This window comes from Musca domestica, unplaced genomic scaffold, assembly GCF_030504385.1.
Source record: "Musca domestica strain aabys unplaced genomic scaffold, Musca_domestica.polishedcontigs.V.1.1 85, whole genome shotgun sequence".
NCBI classification, from domain to species: Eukaryota; Metazoa; Arthropoda; class Insecta; order Diptera; family Muscidae; genus Musca; species Musca domestica.
In genome coordinates this window covers 1,433,226-1,450,687 of record NW_026712418.1, presented here as the reverse complement: position 1 = coordinate 1,450,687, position 17,462 = coordinate 1,433,226, and the positions used below count along the sequence as shown (strand labels likewise).

The 17,462-nt window shown below is 35.0% G+C and overlaps 2 protein-coding genes across 3 annotated transcripts in view; one reads left to right on the top strand and one right to left on the bottom strand.

The window, feature by feature from the left end:
- Nucleotides 1-14,008, bottom strand: part of LOC101897737 (inward rectifier potassium channel irk-1) — a 186,530-nt gene extending 172,522 nt beyond the window's left edge. The window contains exon 1 of the mRNA XM_059131321.1: nt 13,531-14,008. Coding sequence (XP_058987304.1) covers nt 13,531-13,558 — 28 coding nt within the window. The 5' untranslated portion in view covers nt 13,559-14,008. The remainder of the gene's footprint in view (nt 1-13,530) is intronic.
- The window catches only part of LOC101897335 (mucin-5AC), a 49,464-nt gene that overhangs the window by 27,568 nt on the left and 4,434 nt on the right, over nt 1-17,462 (top strand). The window contains exon 1 of one of the 2 annotated variants that reach the window (XM_005179528.4): nt 3,132-3,615. The exons of the other annotated variant lie outside the window; for it this stretch is intronic. The gene's annotated coding sequence lies outside the window, so the exon portion shown is untranslated. Of the gene's footprint in view, nt 1-3,131; nt 3,616-17,462 lie in introns of those variants that run through there. 2 annotated transcript variants of the gene reach the window in all.

The window sequence follows — 17,462 nt, the reverse complement described above, 5'->3', positions numbered from 1 at the left end:
TTGCTGCTATACTATAGCAGCTCCCCAACAACAACAACAACAACAAGAAAAAGAAACCATTCATTTTTCTCGATAATGAAATATCTATGCCATTTACACGACTAAAAAGCCATCAAACGAATATTTATGCTCTCATAATAAATTATACAGGCTCTCTCATCAGAGATGGGAAATTTGAATCACTGCTTCGTACAGTGTTGATTCTCCTTTGTACATCAATTACAAGGCGAATGTACTCGATATGGCAACTGTTTACCATAAATAGAACCATGAACATTAAAAATATGTAAAACATTCCTCGGAGGACCATAATTTAATGGGTTGTGTTATACCCTCAGCCATATGCCTAGTGAAGGTATATATCATTTATTACGGCCAAAACGTGACTCATCGAAATAACGGTTCTAGACCCGTCTGTCTGGCTGGCTGGTGCGCACGATAACTCACGAAGGGAGTATCCGATTTGATCCAAACTTGGTACATTGTAATATTATTGTCAAACTTAGATCGAGTTCGGAGATGGGCAATATCGGTCCACTCCTTCTGGTACCTCCCCCACAAAATTTCAACATTTTCAAAGAAAACAATTTACTGTACAGAAAGAGAAAGGCTAATCCGGTTTTGCTACAACTTTGAAAATCCTTATATTGGCGTCAATGCTAAGTCAGGTGTGAAAATGAACTATATCGGTCCACTCCACCAAGTACCTCTCCCACAAAGAGTCAACATTAAGTCTTATAAAGTGTGACGTAAGCGTCTACAAACATCACAATATTTTTGTTAAACCAAGGTCTTATGTGAAGATGGAATATATCGGTCCACTCCTTCTGGTACCTCCCTCACAAAATTCTCATAAAAAGCAAAATGAACATACGATTCCATTCAGACTTGGCACATTTCAATATTTCCATCAACACAAGATCTGTTATAAAGATGGTAGAGTTCGGACAATTGCTTCTGGCACCTCCCCCACAAAGGGTCAGCATCTTAAATAACCAAAACGATCATAAATCCGAAATAAGCATCCGATTCTCTTCAAATTACACACATCACAATAGGTTTATTAGCCCAAGGTGTGAAGATGGAATATATCCGTTCACTCCTTCTGGTACCTCCCCCACAAAGGGTCTACATTTTGAAAAATGGTTCGTGAGCTGAACATATTGCAATAATCCATTCGGCAAATATTGAAAAATAAGCTCGGGGCAAAGCCATTGAAATTCCAAAAAGTGCAAGAACTTACACCGCACCGGAAAGAAAATAGACTCAAGAGAACTAAAGAGTTGCTTCGCTTGGCCGAAAGTGGTGGACTGCCGAATTTGGTTTTCTCCTACGAGAAAACATTCGTTGTCCAGCAGTTTGTAAACAAACTAAAGGTGCAAGTACACACAAAGCTTGAAGTCATGGGTAGGCTAATTAATGTCAAATTATAAAAAAACGACGGCAGGATTTTAGTGCGGCTCTGTAAGCCCTTTATGAAATGTCTCAAAATATGCCTAGCCATGACCTCAAGCTTCTTATGTACTTGCACCCTAAATGATCGTGTTTACATTCCGAAGAGGTCAGCTGAAATTGTACATCTTCGGTTGGCCAAGAGAACTCAAGCGCCTGTCATGGTGATGGTGTGGGCCGCCATAACAACCGATGTTCGCTCTCCGCTCGTATTAATCGAACGTGGCATCAGAATAAATGCCGAATATTATCGCGAAAATATTCTGGGGGGTGTATTAAAGCTTTGGGCACTCAAACATTATAGCACTCAGCACGAGCGACCCAAAAATGGTTACAAAGTGAGGTTCCTCGCTTCATGTTCAGCGCACAATGGCCCCCAAAATCTCCGCATACCAATCCGTTGGACTATTGTGTCTGGAGTATTTTGGAAAGCAAGGTTTTCACTAAAAAATACCAAAGTGCCGATCACCTCAAGCAAGCGATTCGCCGGGAATGGACCAAAATACTACAGAGCAACATTTGGGCAGCGTGTGACGGTTTCATTGGCCGTTTGAAGGCCATAACTCACGCCAAAGGTGACCAATTCAAACAAATCTCAAAATTTGATGCTATTTCCGACATTTTTTGCTTTCATTCAATAAAATTTAAAAAAAATGTAAAAATGTTGGCGATTGACATTGTTGTTGTGGTGTTTTTATCCCACCCTGTACATCTGTCGGAAAAACCGACTGATACTATTTTTCTTCTTCTTATCATTATTATTATTGTTAATAATAATATTATTATTATTTCTTTTATTATTATTATTATTATTATTATTATTATTATTATTATTATTATTATTATTATTATTATTATTATTATTATTATTATTATTATTATTATTATTATTATTATTATTATTATTATTATTATTATTTTTATTATTATTATTATTATTATTATTATTATTATTAGTATTATTATTATTATTATTATTATTATTATTATTATTATTATTATTATTATTATTATTATTATTATTATTTTTATTATTATTATTATTATTATTATTATTATTATTGCTATTATTATAATTGTTATTATTATAATTTTTATTATTATTATATAAGATCCTAAATTTACGCAATTCAATCTAAAGTGCTCTAAAGGAAAAACTTTTTTAAGGCACTATTATCTCATCCAGCCGACGCCGTTCCAAAGTGCTGGCTAACTTTACTTTTTTATAAATATAAAATCATCAATCAAATCAAAGGAATTAATGATCAAAATAACGGTTTTTGCGAAAACATCTTGGCTGTAATTAAGATTTTACTTTCAGATATGTATTATTTACAAAACCTCCAGCTTGTGTAAAAATTAACAAATAAATATTTAAAAATTAAAAGTCTTTGTACATCAATAGCAATATTTTTATGCTATGACATTCACGTTCGCAAACGTTTTAAATAAAAGTACATATTTTGTCGGAAAGTACACTGCGTGTAAAATTTATCAATATATTCTACTTTTCCAACCCCGTTAGACACATTCTCTCACTATATCTCTCTCTCTGTCATTTTATCAAATATGCTTTCTCTCCAGAGCAGATAAAAGTTGCTGGTTGAGTTCATTCGTGTTTCTGTCGCGCACACACAACAAAACTGAATATGCTGGTTTGGTAATAGAATTCATTCACTCGTCATTGCTATTTCAGTCGCTGTTTAAAAATCAAACAAACCGGTCGCAAGCGGTTGTCGTCTTCGTCGTCTCGGTGAAACGGCATAAACGTGAAATAAAATACAATTCAGTTTTTTTTTTTTTTGTTCATTGCCTTTTCGAGCGATTTTTTTTCGTGTGTTGTTTCTTATTTCATTGTGTATTGTTGCAAATAAATGTTGGAGGAGACTACTCTAAATTTGTATTGTGCCATGTGTGCGTGTCGAGTGGTCTCGAGAAAATAAAGTATAAAATTTAAATTATTTGCACACAATTATTAACAAAAAAAAAGAAATAAAGAAAAAACTACAAATGTGAATGCCAGGCATTTCTACATAAAGTAAGCAGCTTAAATAGCCAATCAGTCAGTCAGTCAGTCAGTGAGATCGACGACGTCAATGAATTTTAATTTAAAAATTGCAAGCAAAGCGGAGGAGAAGAAGGAGAGAGAAAATCAAAACCAAGGTGTGTGTGCGTGCGTGTTAGTTTTCTAGTTGTATGAATTTTTAATTTATTTGTAGTGGCGATTTTTGTTGTTGTTCAATAAACTATTTGATAGGCAAATACAGTTGTGCGCTTTCATGAAAAAACAAGAAAGACCAGTAAAGCAGATTACACTGAAAACAATGAATTTATTGAACAAAAAGGAAAAATATATTTACACGGCTAAACTTGAGCCGCTAAGAAGTATGGCCTAGAATAAATAAAAAAAAATATGGCTTTAACATCAAAAGTATATTGTGTATGTGTTATTGTAATAAATAAATAAATATCAACTACATATTTGGTTTCATACTTCCGCTGTTCCATTGTCGCCGCCGCCGTGGTCTGTCTGTCGGCCTGAGTGTATGATGTCTTGAAAAACCACTCACGTTTTGGATTAATGAGGCAGCGTACCTAAAACAAAAATACCTAGAAATTGTTTTGTTCATACAAAAGTGACCAGCCTTTTTTGGCTCTTTTTTCAACACAAGTGTTTGAAAATAACAAAATGTGAAATACAATTTTTCGTCATATCCATTGATGTTGGTCACAAGAATACAATCTTAAAAATAAACACAAAAACATAATATTTGGGGTGTGAGAGTGGCTGTGTGTGTGCGTTTGAACATGAAAATGTGTGTTCGCCGTCGTCGTCGTTGTTGTTGTTTGTCTGTGAGTTAAGTCAAGGGAAGCCAGCCAGTCAGCCAGCATAAACAAGAAACCCAACCTTTTTCCGGTTTGAAAGTTAATAAAACGTACTACAATAACAACCAAAGTGGAAAGAGGCAAAAGAAAACTTCCACACAAAAAAAAAACGTTAACTGTTAAAATGATGAAAAAAAGGAAAACCAACAACAAAATAATGATGTGGAAAAAACCTAGAAATGTTAACAACAATTTCCCATAAATCAAACATTTAATTGTATATTCTAAGCACACACACACAAAAACATAGATAATACGGTGGTTTAGCTCTGCTGTGCTGAGTGTTTTTGTTTTTCGGATATACAATATTTCAATTGGATTAAAAATTGTGGAAAGTACAACAATAAAAATGTAATTAAATGCCAACCAACGTTTGGTTCCCAAAAAAGGAATTTATTTAATCTTTCTACAACGACTCACTACTTAAATTGAAACTCCACTGTTCTCTCTTGCTCTCATTGGCTTCATTACAAAAACGAAAAAGTCAAAAACATATGTTTTTTGGCAGTGATGCCAATTTGTTGATTTTTTTCCGGCAACAGGTAAAGGAGTTTTCTTAATTTAACCGAGGAGAAGTGATCGGTTTTTTGTTAAAACCAAACCGTGGTAAATTGTCAAATCCATTGCATATACAGGGTGATATAAAAAAACTGGGAACAACTCTATTTTGGTAAACACTCTTCGATTTTTTCGAATTTTTTTTCAGAGGAAGTTATTTTTACCCTGATTTCGGGGAACTTTTTTATCTTGCGAACGGACCCAGCAGAAAAAAGTAGTTTCCCGGGATCAGGGTAAAAATACATACCTCTAGAAAAAATTTCGAAAAAATCGAAGAGTTTTTACTAAACCAAAACCAAAACTGCAACAATGCAAAACGCCATGATTTTCAAATTTTTTTATTGTTATTGAATAAAAGCAAAAAAATCGGAAATAGCATCAAATTTTAGAATAAGTTTAGATTTGTTCGAATTAGTCACCTTTGCCACGAATTATGGCCTTCAAACGGCAAATGAAACCCTCACACGCTACTTGAATGTTGCTCTGCGGTATTATTGGCCCATTCCCGGCGTAGCGCTTGCTTGAGCTAATCGACAATTTGGTATTTTTTAGTGCCAACCTTGCTTTCCAAAATGCTCCAGACACAATAGTCCAACGGATTGCTATCCGGAGATTTTGGTGGCCATTGTGGGCTGGAAATGAAGCGAGGAACCTCGCACTGGCGCTTGCTGAGTGCGATGGTACTGACTCCTGTTGGAATGACCAGGGTCTGCGGCCAAAATGTTTGCATGCCCAAAGTTTTGGTACACCCTCCAGAATATCTTCACAATAATATTCGGCATGTATACTGATCCCACGGTCGATTTATACGAGCGGAGAGCGACCATCGGCTGTTATGGCGGCCCATACCATCACCATGTCCGGCTCTTGAGTTCTGGTGGCCAACCGAAGGTGTACATGTTCAGCTGACCTCTTTGGCAAGTAAACACGATCATTTTGTTTGTTAACAAACTACAGGACAACAAATGTTTTCTCATCGGAGAAACCCAAATTCGGCAGTTCATCACTTTTGGCCAAGCGAAGCAACTCTTTAGCTGCAAAAGCACTTTTTGGAGTTTCAATGGCTTTACCCCGAGGAATATTGCGATATGTTCAGCTCATGAGACATTTTTCGGCCACTGCAACACGGGTTCCGATCAAGTCGCTTCTTTACTTTTCGAAACATTTCTGCTGATGTTGCTGTTTTATTCCTTCTGTCCACTTCCTTGACGTCGGGCTATGCTACCAGTATCACGGTAGTCACGAGCGATGGTACGAAACACAAAAGATTTATTCACATTTAAATGCTGGAGTGCTCTAACGATAGCCACTTGTGGGTTTCCAGCCAAATATAAAGAAATCACGCTTGAATTCCATCACGAATAATTTTTTTTTTTTGGGAAATTCTCACCAAATTGCTTTTGCAGTCTAAAGTTGGTTGCAGTTTTTTCATCTCACCCTGTATATGAAACTACAGTTGTTTCGATTCGAATATATATACAATTTTTGAGTGGATGTAGTGTTTATTCTTTGAAAACACCAAAAAGGCATATTAGTACGTCTGAGGCGAATATTTCAAGGTGTTTTTAGATTGATAGACTTTTATTAATATTCTAGCTTCATCCGATCTATTAGTCACTTGTTATTCAAATTTGATTTCCCTCAGGACAACATGAAAGTTATGGGTAACAATAATCATGAGAAAATCTTCTTGAACAACAATCTATTGAGGCGAAACATCTGCCATCACCATTTAATTCAATCATTAAAAATAAACATATCCTTCCCAGGCTCTATACTTCCTAAACTTGAAGCCAGAAAAATTCCAAATGCCTGCAAACTTTCAGAAAATTCCCTTTTTTAGATATTCTCTACGAAATTGATGTTTTGTAGCAGCTCATACTGCTGTGTTCGTTTTGACTCCTCTCAATCGGGTTCTGCCTCTAAGTCTAGTCTCAAAAAGGATACAACCTGTACGGGTTGGGTCCACAACGACACCTGGGTTTGGTGAGTAGGTTTGGCTGGGCAGCGAAATAGGTGCAGCGTGTCATGTGTACCTGTGTCACAAGCTGGGCAGATCTTTTGCACATCACTGTCAAGCCGGACCCAATAGGAATTGAGGCGGCTGCACCATCCGGATCTTAACTGGGCCAAAACTACTCGTTAGAGTGAATGCTATCTCTACGAAGTAGATCATTTTGGCTGCGTTCATAATAATTGATAGTTGGCAGCATTGTATTCTTAGCCAATTTCCTGATCTCTTTCACACGGCCTTTCCGCCTGGCGTATGCAAACCCTTTTTCATCTCATTGTGAAATTCAAACATAATTCGCATAGATGATCATTACCTGTTCCATTTCCTAGGAATTGATCACAAAAAAAAAATACAAAATAAGCAACATCTGCTTAACAGCTCATGCTAATCGACATAGAAACAATATACGATCTATTTATGACATTCGACAAACATGGCTACAAGTGTTGTTAAGTTTCAATTGAAATTCAACAGAAAATTTCATAATTTTGGGAGATACCAAGATTTAATTGTGACTCGGAGTCTACAACTATGGCTGTCACAAATTGATGTACACGTAGCGTTTACTTAATGTTGAATCACGTAATAATATATGCAGGTCAGAGTACTTAGCACAAGGCGAACTCAAGTCGGTCCTGCAAGTATACCAGACTGTCTTGTGTAAAACTTGGGAATGGGAGAAGTGATAATTGGTTTTTCCTGAAAATTCCATTCCAAAATTCCTAGCTTAAGTTATGTGCAATCCGGATACATTCATAATTTAACACAAGCTTTAATATGTTTTTTCATACCTATGTTTATTTTTGGACAGGTTCCAGTTCAAATGTATCTACTTATGTGAAAATGTTCCTAAATTTTTTATATCGAAAGGTCCTGATCCTAGTTGGGCTTGTGTAAATTAAATACCTGTGAAATCATGGATGAAAAACCAACCGATACATACTTATTTGAGAGCAACTAAATCCTCCCAAGAGTTACCAAAATGATATGTCTTTAATACCTAGAATCACTACATCATCCAAATAACCCTAACATTTTTCACCTCACCTCCAAATAATAACTTTAATTTTTTTTTTCAATGGAATTTCAAATTATTTGTTTTCATTTTCTGTGTTCAACGCTTAACCTGACTGTCCCCTACATACACACCTACCCACTACATCAAAGATCTACAGAAATTTTGTTCATTATTACAACCACAAAATTCACAGAATTTAATAATGGTTGAAGTAGTAGTAAACGACCGAAGAGTAGCGAGAGAGTGAGTCAGTCAGCTAACCAACAACCAGTAATTGGAAAAATGTAAACTAAAGTTGGTTGGTTGGCTGACTGTCTGGTGGAGGATGGTAAGCAGGCGAAATATGGATTTCGAATGCAAATGGCTTTGATTGGAATTTCCAAGAATTCAAATTCATATTTTTACCTTTTAAACTACCTACCACCTATCTCTTCTTCAGCGAAAAGCAACAAACGAACGAAAATTATGATTAATTTAATGAAATTCATATTAAAAATGTTTCATTTTTGGGCGAAAAAACAAAAAATAAATCAAAAACACAACACATGCACATTTTGTTCATGCATAAATTCTCCATAATTGGAGTCTTTGTGAATAAGTGAGGCTAACAACAAAATCCAAGAATCCCAAAGACATCATCAGCAGCGGTAACACATACACATTATGATCATCATCTGCTGCTGCCATCCTCCATCCTACACAAAACATTGTTTCAATGCTAACCATAAAAACGTCTTCACGGAATTGTGCTACAATGTGAGTGGAATTACCCCCAACCTCCAACAAGATGTCAAAAGGGGAAACGACTTGGTTGGATTTTGGCAAATTCAAATGAATTCCTCATCAATTGAGTTTTGAGAAATCAGTTGGTTTCTCTTTAAGCCAAGCTTCTTCTCTCTGATGTATTTTTTCTGTCTCTTTCACTTGCGTGTTGTATGGCTCTTCTGACTCGTTTTCTTTGCGGTAATGTCAAAAGAAAACATGCATTCATAAATAATTCCAAGTAAAAATGACAAGGCTCATTGTGTTGTGTGTTCGTTTGGTCTTTCTTTCATAGTGAGGAGAGACAGCCAGCCAGCCAGCCAACAAAAAACGTTAAAGGTGGTGGTGATGATGACGATGTTGTTGTTGTCTTCGTTAGTGAAAATTACAAACAAAACGAGTTTAACAAAATTCATCAAAATATCAACACACATAAATGTTGGATTGGCGTTCAATTTTATACTTTGTTCATTTATACTTTGTAATTTATTTAACATTGTGTTCTAGCTAGCCTTGATAGAAAATGTGTATGCATTGAAAATATTTTCTAATTTTCTTGTCAATCAATAAAATTCAATTGCTGTGAAAAGTCCTCGGCCTTATAATTCCAATAGGTTATGGGCCCTTAAAGAGCTTCAACAATCGACAAAAGGATCAAGGATTATCAAGAAATACTAAGGACATCAATATTTCCAGGAACAGAATTCAATAAGGAGTAAAGGCAATATGGCTGAAGCTAAACCAAGATTTTCAAAATTGAACAATTCCAATTATGCAAATTGGAAATTCAGAATGGAACTATTGCTAAGGAAGCAAAATCTATGGAAGAAAGTAATTGAAGGACCAAGACCCCGTGAAAATCGAGGAGAAGCAGGTAATATTATAAATGCGGCAGCAATTAGTGATTGGGATGAAAAGGATGACGAGGCAAGAGGCACAATCGGTCTCTTAGTGATGGACGATCAATTATGTCATATAAGGCACCTTAAAACAGCAAAAGAGACTTGGAATGCTTTAAAAGAGTATCATGAGCGAAATACATTAACGAATAAAGTCTTTTTGATGCGTTCTATATGCTCATTGAAGCTTGAAGAAGGAGGTGATGCGGTAAGCCACATTAATAACATGAATGATTTATTCACAAAATTAAGAGATATCGGTGAAGAGACATTGACGGATAAATGGAGTGCTGCTATGTTACTCAGTAGTCTTCCAGAGAGCTATGATACGTTGATAACATCACTCGAATCACGCAAAGAAGAGGAGATTACGTTCGCATTTGTTCAACAAAGGGTCATTGCTGAATTTGAAAGACGACTACATTCTAATGGCGTTTCAAATGATGCTGTTATGAAAATTGCTGACAATTCCAATAAGACGTGTTTCTTTTGCAAAAAGCCTGGTCACCAAAAGAAAAATTGTGTAAAATATAAAAATTGGAAAATAAAGCAAGACACCAGCAAAAACAAGTATAAGGTTCACGCGATTGAAGAAAAGCAGGAATCGCCAAAACCGCCGAATGATTTTCTTTTCAACTTTGGAAGTGCAAGTAAAGGTTCTTGGTTAATCGATTCAGGTGCTACAAGGCATGTGGTGAACAATAAAGAATTTTTTCGATCCTTAAATGAGACATACAAAAGTACATTGCAATTAGCAAATGGCGAAAATATTTTTGTTCAAGGATTAGGATATGGTGATTTAAAGATAGTGAATGATAATGGTGTTGAACGAAAAATTTCAATGAAAGAAGTTCTTTATGTACCTACCCTTGTTGGGAATATTCTATCAGTTAGACAACTGTCAAAGGATGGATATGAAGTCAAATTTAAAGGAAATGTTTGTGAAATTACACAAAGAGATATAACAGTCGGAATTGCAGATGTTAGTGGAGAAATGTATATTTTAAGGACACCAGATGCTGTTTGTACCTTGACACAACATAATGAAAATTGTATTCATCAGTGGCATCGCAGATTAGGCCACAGGGATCCCAAAGCAATTCGTAAAATGGAAGCAGACGGATTAGTTGAAGGTATGAAAATAGTCAACTGCAATATTAAAGAATCTTGTGAAACGTGCATAAAAGGAAAAATGACTCGGCTGCCTTTTCCAAAACAGTCAACATGTTCATCTAAAGCTCCACTAGATTTAATCCATACGGATGTATGCGGACCTATGCAGACTGCAACAGCTAATGGAAAACGTTATATTGTCACTTTTATAGATGATTTCTCAAGTTTCACAGTGATACAATTGCTAAAAGAGAAGTCTGAAGTGGAAGGGACTATAAGAGAATTCATAAAGTTTTGCAATACTCTTTTTGGCAGTAACCCCAAGGTAATCCGTTCCGATAGAGGCGGTGAATATACAGGAAAACGTCTACAAGATTATTTAAAATCGGAAGGTATCCAAGTTCAATTTACCACCCCTTACTCTCCACAGCAAAATGGTAAGGCTGAAAGGAAGAACCGCACACTTGTGGAAATGAGTCGATGTTTACTTATTGACGCTGATTTACCAAAATCATTCTGGGGTGAAGCCGTGTCAACAGCAAACTACATACAAAATCGAGTGCTAACGAGAGCAACAAAACAAACTCCTTATGAATTATGGTATGGTAAGAAGCCAGATGTTTCAAATCTTCATATATTTGGTTCAAAATGTTTCGTACATATACCATCTGAAAAGCGGCAAAAGTTAGATTCAACGGCAAATCAGATGATTTTTCTCGGATATGATGCAAATTCAAAAGGCTATCGATGTTACGATGCGTCTAAAAACAAGGTTGTCGTAAGTCGGGATGTAAGATTTACAGAAGTAGAATTAAGAGATTGCTCAATGGATTTCCCACAAAAGAAACAAGGCACATTACAGATTGAGGAGGAGAATTTACCAGTTTCAGATTCTGTTTCCAATAGTGATGAAAATCTAACATCAAGGTCTGTTTCAAGTAATCAAGAAAATGAAGGAGCAATCAGTAATGTGCAAATTCAGGAGGAGAGTGAGAATGATGAGGAGCAAACAGTACGCGTGTCCAAAAGATCAACTAAGGGTATTCCAGCTAAACGATTAATAGATGAAATTTGGATGGCCAATCACGAACCAGAACCGAAAACGTATGATGAAGCTATTAAAGGCGATGATAAGGACAAATGGTTTGATGCTATGCAAGAAGAAATAAAAGCTATGAGAACTAATAATACATGGGACATAGTACCATTACCTGAAGGGAGGAAAGCGGTGGGCAGTAAATGGGTTTTCAAATTAAAAAGAAATGCCAATGGGGATTTTGTTCGTTATAAAGCAAGACTCGTTGCCCAAGGATATTCGCAGAAATATGGAGTAGACTACAATGAAGTGTTTTCGCCTGTCGTCATGCATACAACTTTTCGAATGCTTCTCTCTGTTGCTGCGAAACGAAATCTGATTGTACAACATATAGATGCAAAAACCGCATTTCTCAATGGAAATTTGGAAGAAACAATCTACATGGTACAACCGAAAGGTTTTGAAGATGGAAATGAGAAAAATGTTTGTTTATTAAAGAAGGCCATATATGGGTTGAAGCAAGCTTCAAGGTCGTGGAATAATTTATTGAATGAAACATTGACAAAGGCAAAATTAAAACAAAGCGTGAGTGACCCCTGTTTTTATTCCGGATATATATTAGACCAAATATGCTATATTATTATATATGTTGATGACATAATTTTGGCATGTTCAACAACTGATCAGATACAATGTATAGAAAAAATATTATCTGACAGTTTTGTTATGAAGAATTTGGGAGATATAAGAAGTTATTTGGGAATTCAAATTAGTAAAGATTTATATGGAAATTATGAAATTTGTCAATCCCAATATATTAAAAGATTAGCAGATGAGTTTGGCCTAGGAAGTTGCAAGTTGTCAAAATCTCCTATGGATATAAATTACGGAAAGAAAAACATTTCAAACTTGTTGGAAACTAATGCAAAATATCGAAAACTTATTGGTCATTTACTTTATATATCTGTTAATTCGAGACCAGATATTTCTGCATCAGTATGTTTCTTGTCACAGAAGGTTTCAAATCCGTCGGAAGAAGATTGGAAACAAAGTAAACGAGTTGTAAAATATTTGGTGCACACTGCAAGCATGAAATTAAACTTGAGCAATGTTCAAAAAGATAATTTGGAATTAATTGGTTATGCAGACGCATCATGGGCTGATGATCAAATTGGAAGAAAGTCAACAAGTGGTCGCATATTTTTTTATAATGGAGGAACAATATCATGGACGTGTCAAAAGCAATCCATCGTCGCTACTTCCACTTGTGAGGCAGAATACATATCTATGTCTGAAGCCGGAAAGGAAACTAAATGGTTGCGACAACTGCTCAGAGATTTCAATGAACCTCCTACCAAACCTACTGTTATTTTCAATGATAATCAAAGTTGTCTTCGAATTCTTACAGATGACAAATTTTCATTTAGAACAAAACATATGGATATTAAATATAAATTTACAAAGGAATTGGTGAAGAACAATATAATAATTTGTGAATATTGTCCGACTGAGGATATGATAGCGGATATTTTAACAAAGCCTCTACCAATATCAAAACACGAATTTCTACGTTTGAAGTGTAATATAAAATGAACGAGGAGGAGTGTTGGATTGGCGTTCAATTTTATACTTTGTTCATTTATACTTTGTAATTTATTTAACATTGTGTTCTAGCTAGCCTTGATAGAAAATGTGTATGCATTGAAAATATTTTCTAATTTTCTTGTCAATCAATAAAATTCAATTGCTGTGAAAAGTCCTCGGCCTTATAATTCCAATAATAAACACTTACATACACACATATCCAGCCATCCATCCATCCATGCACAATATCATCATCCAATCATGGCCAAACAATCTTTGTTGTAGTCCATCGTGATGTTGCTGTTGTTGTTTTTATCCTTTGTGTTTAGAATTTTCCTTTATTCACATTTATACCACCATTCTTCGCTTGAATTTTGTTTATTTCCTGGAATTTTGAAGACCCTTTTTCAGTTCAGTTCAGTTCGTGTAGTAGACATTGACGATTTTGTAAAATGTGTAGCTGTGTCGTTGTTGTTGCTGGCTTCATTGTAATGGTTTTGTATTCCATTCCCTTTAGTGTTGTTGTTGCTCTTGGCATTTATTGCATTTCTTGGGATCTAAACAAAAAAGGATCCAATGGAATATTTCAAAACTAATTTTTCTTTCCATTGTATGTTCTTCTGCTCCATAGTGGGTAGAACAAGCCCATTATGGACAATTGTCCTTTGGTAATGGCCTATACTTCGAATGAAGTATGATAATTTAGGAAAATAAAATGAGTTGCTTTTGCGGCGAATGTAGGAATTCTTAGCAGCTAGTTAGTTTGTAGGGTACACTAGATCGACAAATAAAAGCGCGCCAAATGTAAACATGTGAACACCCCTAAATGTAATTACCTATTATATTAGTTTTCTTTACGACTTTTAGCATTTTAAATTAATTCTATAGTAAAAAAGTATTTTCTTTGTGAAATATTTTATAGTATTTTCAATAGATCTCCTTCATAGATTATCAGAACAAATTACATTTTGGTTTTTTGGAAGAAAGTCTGAGAAAAAAGTGCTGCACGGAAAATAAATAATAAAAATACTGCAACAAAGCCAAAGGCCATAACTTTTAATTTTTTTTTAATTTTATTAAATGAAAGCAAAAAATGTCGGAAATAGCATCAAATTTTAGAATAAGTTTACAATGAAGAGAAGGTAGGTCAACTTTGAAAAAATTGCAAGTATAGAGGTCTACCTGTTTGGCTTGTAATGTCAGAATTAGTATCAAAACAATAGAAAATCAAACAACTTGTTGCATTTATTTTGAATAAATAATTGAAAACCGCGATAATTTAATGAAAGGTCAACACTTCTTTTCAAAATCTTGTACTTTCTATCTCTAAAGGATTATTTCGCTACAAAAACTCTAGATTTTGTCGATGCATACGTTGAAATAAACATTTTGAAAACACCCGAATTTGAATGTTTTCTGAACAATTTTTTTGTTATTGAAAAGAAAACACATACATAAACAAATAAAGATGACATATTAAGCCAAGAAAATAAAAAAATTAAAATCATATGGTAGTTCTGCCCTACCTTGATATCATTGTACCATGGTACCAACCTTACTTTCCAAAATACTTCTCCAGTCACAATAGTCCAACAGATTGGTATCCGGAGATTTTGGTGGCCATTGTGCGCTGGAAATGAATCGAGGAACCTCATTTTGTAACCATTATTGGGTGGCGCGTGCTGAGTCCTGTTGGAATGTCCAAAGTCTGCGGCCAAAATGTTTGCGTGCCCAAGGCTTTAATACACCATCCAGAATATTTTCGCGATAATATTCGCCATTTATTCTGATGACACGGTCAATTAACACGAGCGGAGAGCGACCATCGGCTGTTATGGCGGCCCGGCGCTTGAGTTCTGGTGGCCAACCCAAGGTGCAACTTTTTAGCTCTTTTGAGTCTAATTTCTTTCTGTTGCGGTGTAAGTTCTTGCACTTTTTGGAATTTCCATGGCTTCACCCCGAGCTCATTTTTCAATATTTGCCGAATGAAATATTGCGATATGTTCTATTTAGCTCTCGAGCCATTTTTCGGCCACTGCTACGCGGGTTTCGATCAAGTCGCTTCTTTACTTTTCGAACCATTTCTGCGATGTTGCTGTTTTTTTCCCTCCACTTCCTTGACGTCGGGCTACGCTACCAGTATTACGGTAACGAGCGATGGTAAGAGACACAAAATATTTATTTTCATTTAAATCTCACCCTGTACATTGCATTGCTAGAAACTACCTCTACAATTTAGAGTAATTTTATCTTACAGTTGTGTTGTCGTTTTATTTATTAGAATAGCTTAGTTTTTAACTGATTCTCTACTTTATCTTTGAGAAAATATGTTCATTATTTGCGATTGATTTTCTGCTTGTAGTAGACATTGAGCTCAATCCCATCCAACATTCTTTTACTGTTCTCCATCACACAACACATTTTGAATGTGTACCGCATTTTCCCCTTAAAAATTGTTTGCCTGTTTGTGATGTTGTTTTTTTTTTTTTTTCTTTAAATTATTTTTATGCTATTTTCGCGCAAAGAGAAATTAATTCTTCTGAAAAATTGTCTGTCCACTTGTTCCACTCGTTCGTTCTCTGTACACTTTTGATTCAGTTTTTTTTTTCTCTGTTTATTTTTCTACGAACATCATTAGTATAGCACGCATCAACAACGACTACAAGACAACAGGCATCAATACAAATTTCACAGAATTATAATAAAACAAATATAAAAAAATGTTTTTTTTTTTTTTTTTCTTACTTTATTGTATTGAATTGTTATATGAAAAAATTCCGATGAATTTTTTTTTCGACTCCACAAGCCATTTTGAACACAGAGATAAATGTTGCAAAAAGCATACTACGCATGTGAAATGATGAAAAGTGTTGGTTTGCTGTTCAAAGAATTTCCGATGTTTTTTAGTAGGGGAAAAAGGTTGGAAATTAAATGTTAAATTTTAGAGACAACAAAACTTCCAAGTTATAGTTATATTGTTTATACCTAACAACTTAAAGTAAGTAATTCTTTGAATTAAATTTCATTTTCGCAGTTAACAAGCTTCTATTGTTATGTTATAAGATCCATAATGGAAGAATTTCTACCAAATAATGTTAGCTGCGTTTGGTTGCTTCCTTGAAAAGGTAATAATAGTGTGCTGCGTTGTTATATTAATACCTAGAATTCGAATACAATTTTTGTATTCTTCCGTTACTTCTTGGAATTGTTTGCCTCAATGGTTACTTGCTTTGGTACTGAGTGACAGAAGCAGCAGTATTGTATTGTGTGCGCTGGATGTATTCGAGTTTGGGTTGAGTTAAAAGGCCTTTTTTGTATCGCCAACAATTGTTGTTGTTTTTGTTATTTACATTAAAGACATACTTGCAAAATTACTCTTCCCTTGTGTTACGGACCCCGACGATAAGTATCTACTTATCACCCAAAATGTGAAAAGTTTCTTGGAAAAGATTTTAATTTGGGAATTTTTGCGTTTTCTATAAGTTGTCTGACACCCCAGATATACAACCACCTACCTACCTGTCGTAATAAATAAAGATCATTAAATATTGTTAATTAGTCATTTCTCAAAACCTCAATGCGTTTGGCTTTAATTAACAACTAACCCAATTACAGTTTCATGTTGATGGTTGCTTGGTTTTTTATTTTGTAGTTTTAAATTCAAAATAAAAAACCATTAAACGAATTTGGACAATTACCTAAATGACAGCATAATTTTGTTATGCAAAGTAATTGCCATTTTTTTTTGTCATGCGAATCCTACTTTTTCTAGGGATGTATAGTTAAACAACACTGAACATACCCATCGATACTCGTATATCAATCAGCTGTAACTCTGACAGAAGACTTAGTAGTTATATAAAATCACTGAATTATATCTGCATATATCTAAACAGATTTCCTTTCAGGAATATATGGTCGTTGTATTAACCCAGATTAACTGTCGTCTCTTTGGTCGTCTACATCAACTTATGATCTACCGTAGCAGTACCAAGTTATGGACCTAATTTACAATTGTGAATTTGTCCAAAACAAGAAAAATATTTAGGATATTTAAGATAGTGTACGAATGTGAAATTCGCTGTGTAGGTACAATCGACAGCTACAATCCCCGTAATTTTTCGACATAATCAGCTACAC